The 2,056-nt window shown below is 34.4% G+C and overlaps 1 protein-coding gene across 1 annotated transcript; it reads left to right on the plus strand.

Annotated features, from left to right (window-relative positions):
- Positions 1–949: 949 nt before the first annotated feature.
- LOC135961199 (putative nuclease HARBI1) lies at positions 950–1,753 on the plus strand. The gene is made up of 3 exons (XM_065512696.1): positions 950–1,117; positions 1,171–1,315; positions 1,389–1,753. The coding sequence occupies exons 1-3, from the start codon at positions 950–952 to the stop codon at positions 1,751–1,753; spliced, it is 678 nt and encodes a 225-aa protein (XP_065368768.1).
- Positions 1,754–2,056: the final 303 nt, after the last annotated feature.

Raw genomic sequence — 2,056 nt, forward strand, 5'->3', positions numbered from 1 at the left:
ACAATTGTATTCCGAATCATCAATTTGGATTTAGAAGAAAACACAGTACTATCGAATAAACCCATAGACTTGTAAATATGGTGAGAAAAGCGTTTGAAGAAAAGAAATACTGTTCTGTACTCTTCATCGACATCTCTCAAGCATTTGATAAGGTATGGCATGCTGGATTAATATACAAATTGAGTCAAAATTTACCGGCAAACACACATAAGCTGTTGGAAAGCTATTTAACTGGTCGAACATTTAAGGTTAAAGAGGAAACTTTTTAAGTACTGCACAACCCATTGAAGCTGGAGTCCCCCAAGGCAGTATCCTGGGACCTTTTTTATATTAGATGTATTCGTCTGATATGCCAACTAACAATCGCACTCATACATCAACATTTGCTGATGATACTGCTATTCTAAGCATTCATGAAAACCCTCAAGAAGCGTCTCGTTACTTACAAAACCACATATTTGAATTAGAAAAATGGTTAAAACAATGGAAAATTAAAGTCAACGAGCAAAAATGTACACACATTACATTTACATTGCGTAGATAATCATGCCCCCTATTCATATCAATAACCAAACAATAATTCAACAATCGGAAGTGAAATACCTCGGAATACATCTCGATCGTCGCCTTACATGGAAAAGTCATATAGATGCAAAGTTGACTCAAATGAAATTGAAATCAATTCAAATTAATTGGCTTATTGGCAGAAACTCCACGCTTATGCCCCAATTCTGTTAGACGATTTAGGACGAATTTTCTTCTTTTCATATTTGAGTTATTAGTTTTGAATTCTATAAAACAATAATGGTTTTTAGCGACAGGTAGTTACCAAAGGCCGGTTGGAAACGACTTTCTTGGATGCGTTTCCCAGACGAGCATGTGCCGTATTTTGGATGAATGCTTAACGGTTTTTGAATGCCACTATTGCCCAAAGCTGATTCAACTAAAAATGTCACAGGAAGAAAAACAATCTACCAAATTCAGGATTAATCAGAAATTTAATTTTCCCGGGGTTTTAGACTTTGTGGATGGCACACATGTACGCATAAAATGTCCACAAGCAAATCCGGAATTCTATTATAATAGAAAGGGATACCACAGCATAAACGCCATGATAGTAAGTATGATGTTTTTTAACGTAATTTGTCTTTAAATATATTTTAATTACAGATTTGTGATGATGAGCTTTTAATCCGCTTTATAGATGCTAGGCATCCTGGAAGTAACCATGATTCCTTCATTTGGAGAGGAAGTCAAGTAAACCAATTTTTCAATAGCTTATATAGTGGTGGGAAAAGAAATTTTTGGCTGTTAGGTGTGTATAAATATTTATAGAGCATACATTATTATTATTTTCTACTTTCTTTTTAATTTATTTGTTATTCTAGGTGACTCCGGATATCCGTTATTACCCTATTTAATGACTCCGCTGAGAAATTGCACAACGGCACAGGAGGAAATGTACCAGAAAAATCACATAAAAGCCAGGAATTGTGTGGAACGTTGCATAGGCGTTCTCAAAAGCAGGTTTAGATGTATACTGGGGGAAAGAGGACTGCATTATGAACCTGAGAAAGTTACCAAAATTATAAATGTGTGCTGTGCGCTGCACAATGCATGTGTAAAATACAGCAGTGAAATAGATCTTCCAGAAGCACCCATTATTGATGATATTGCAGATGATGTTGTGCATGAGACCAGTAACGTTGCAAATGATATTCGCAGGCGTATTATAATTAATTTCAATACTTAAATAGAATTTCATACGATGTATCTATCTATCGATCTAAATAACTGTTTTATCTATGTATTTTATTCCCAAAATTAAAAAAATACAATTTATATAGTTAAAAACACAAATGCCTTTTATTCATCAGATGTCATGTAATTAAAAAACTTTTCTGCAATGTTCCCAACTTTTCAGTAGAATCTGCGATTCTTTTTTGAGTCGCAGTTAGCTCCTCTATATCTTGGATAAGTTTTTTTGGTTGATTCACTTGTTCCCTCAGCAAATCATTTGTAGAATCAGATGCCCTTTTTGAGGTTGATTGGTGAA

The sequence above is a fragment of the Calliphora vicina genome, chromosome 5, assembly GCF_958450345.1.
Source record: "Calliphora vicina chromosome 5, idCalVici1.1, whole genome shotgun sequence".
Taxonomy (NCBI): Eukaryota; Metazoa; Arthropoda; class Insecta; order Diptera; family Calliphoridae; genus Calliphora; species Calliphora vicina.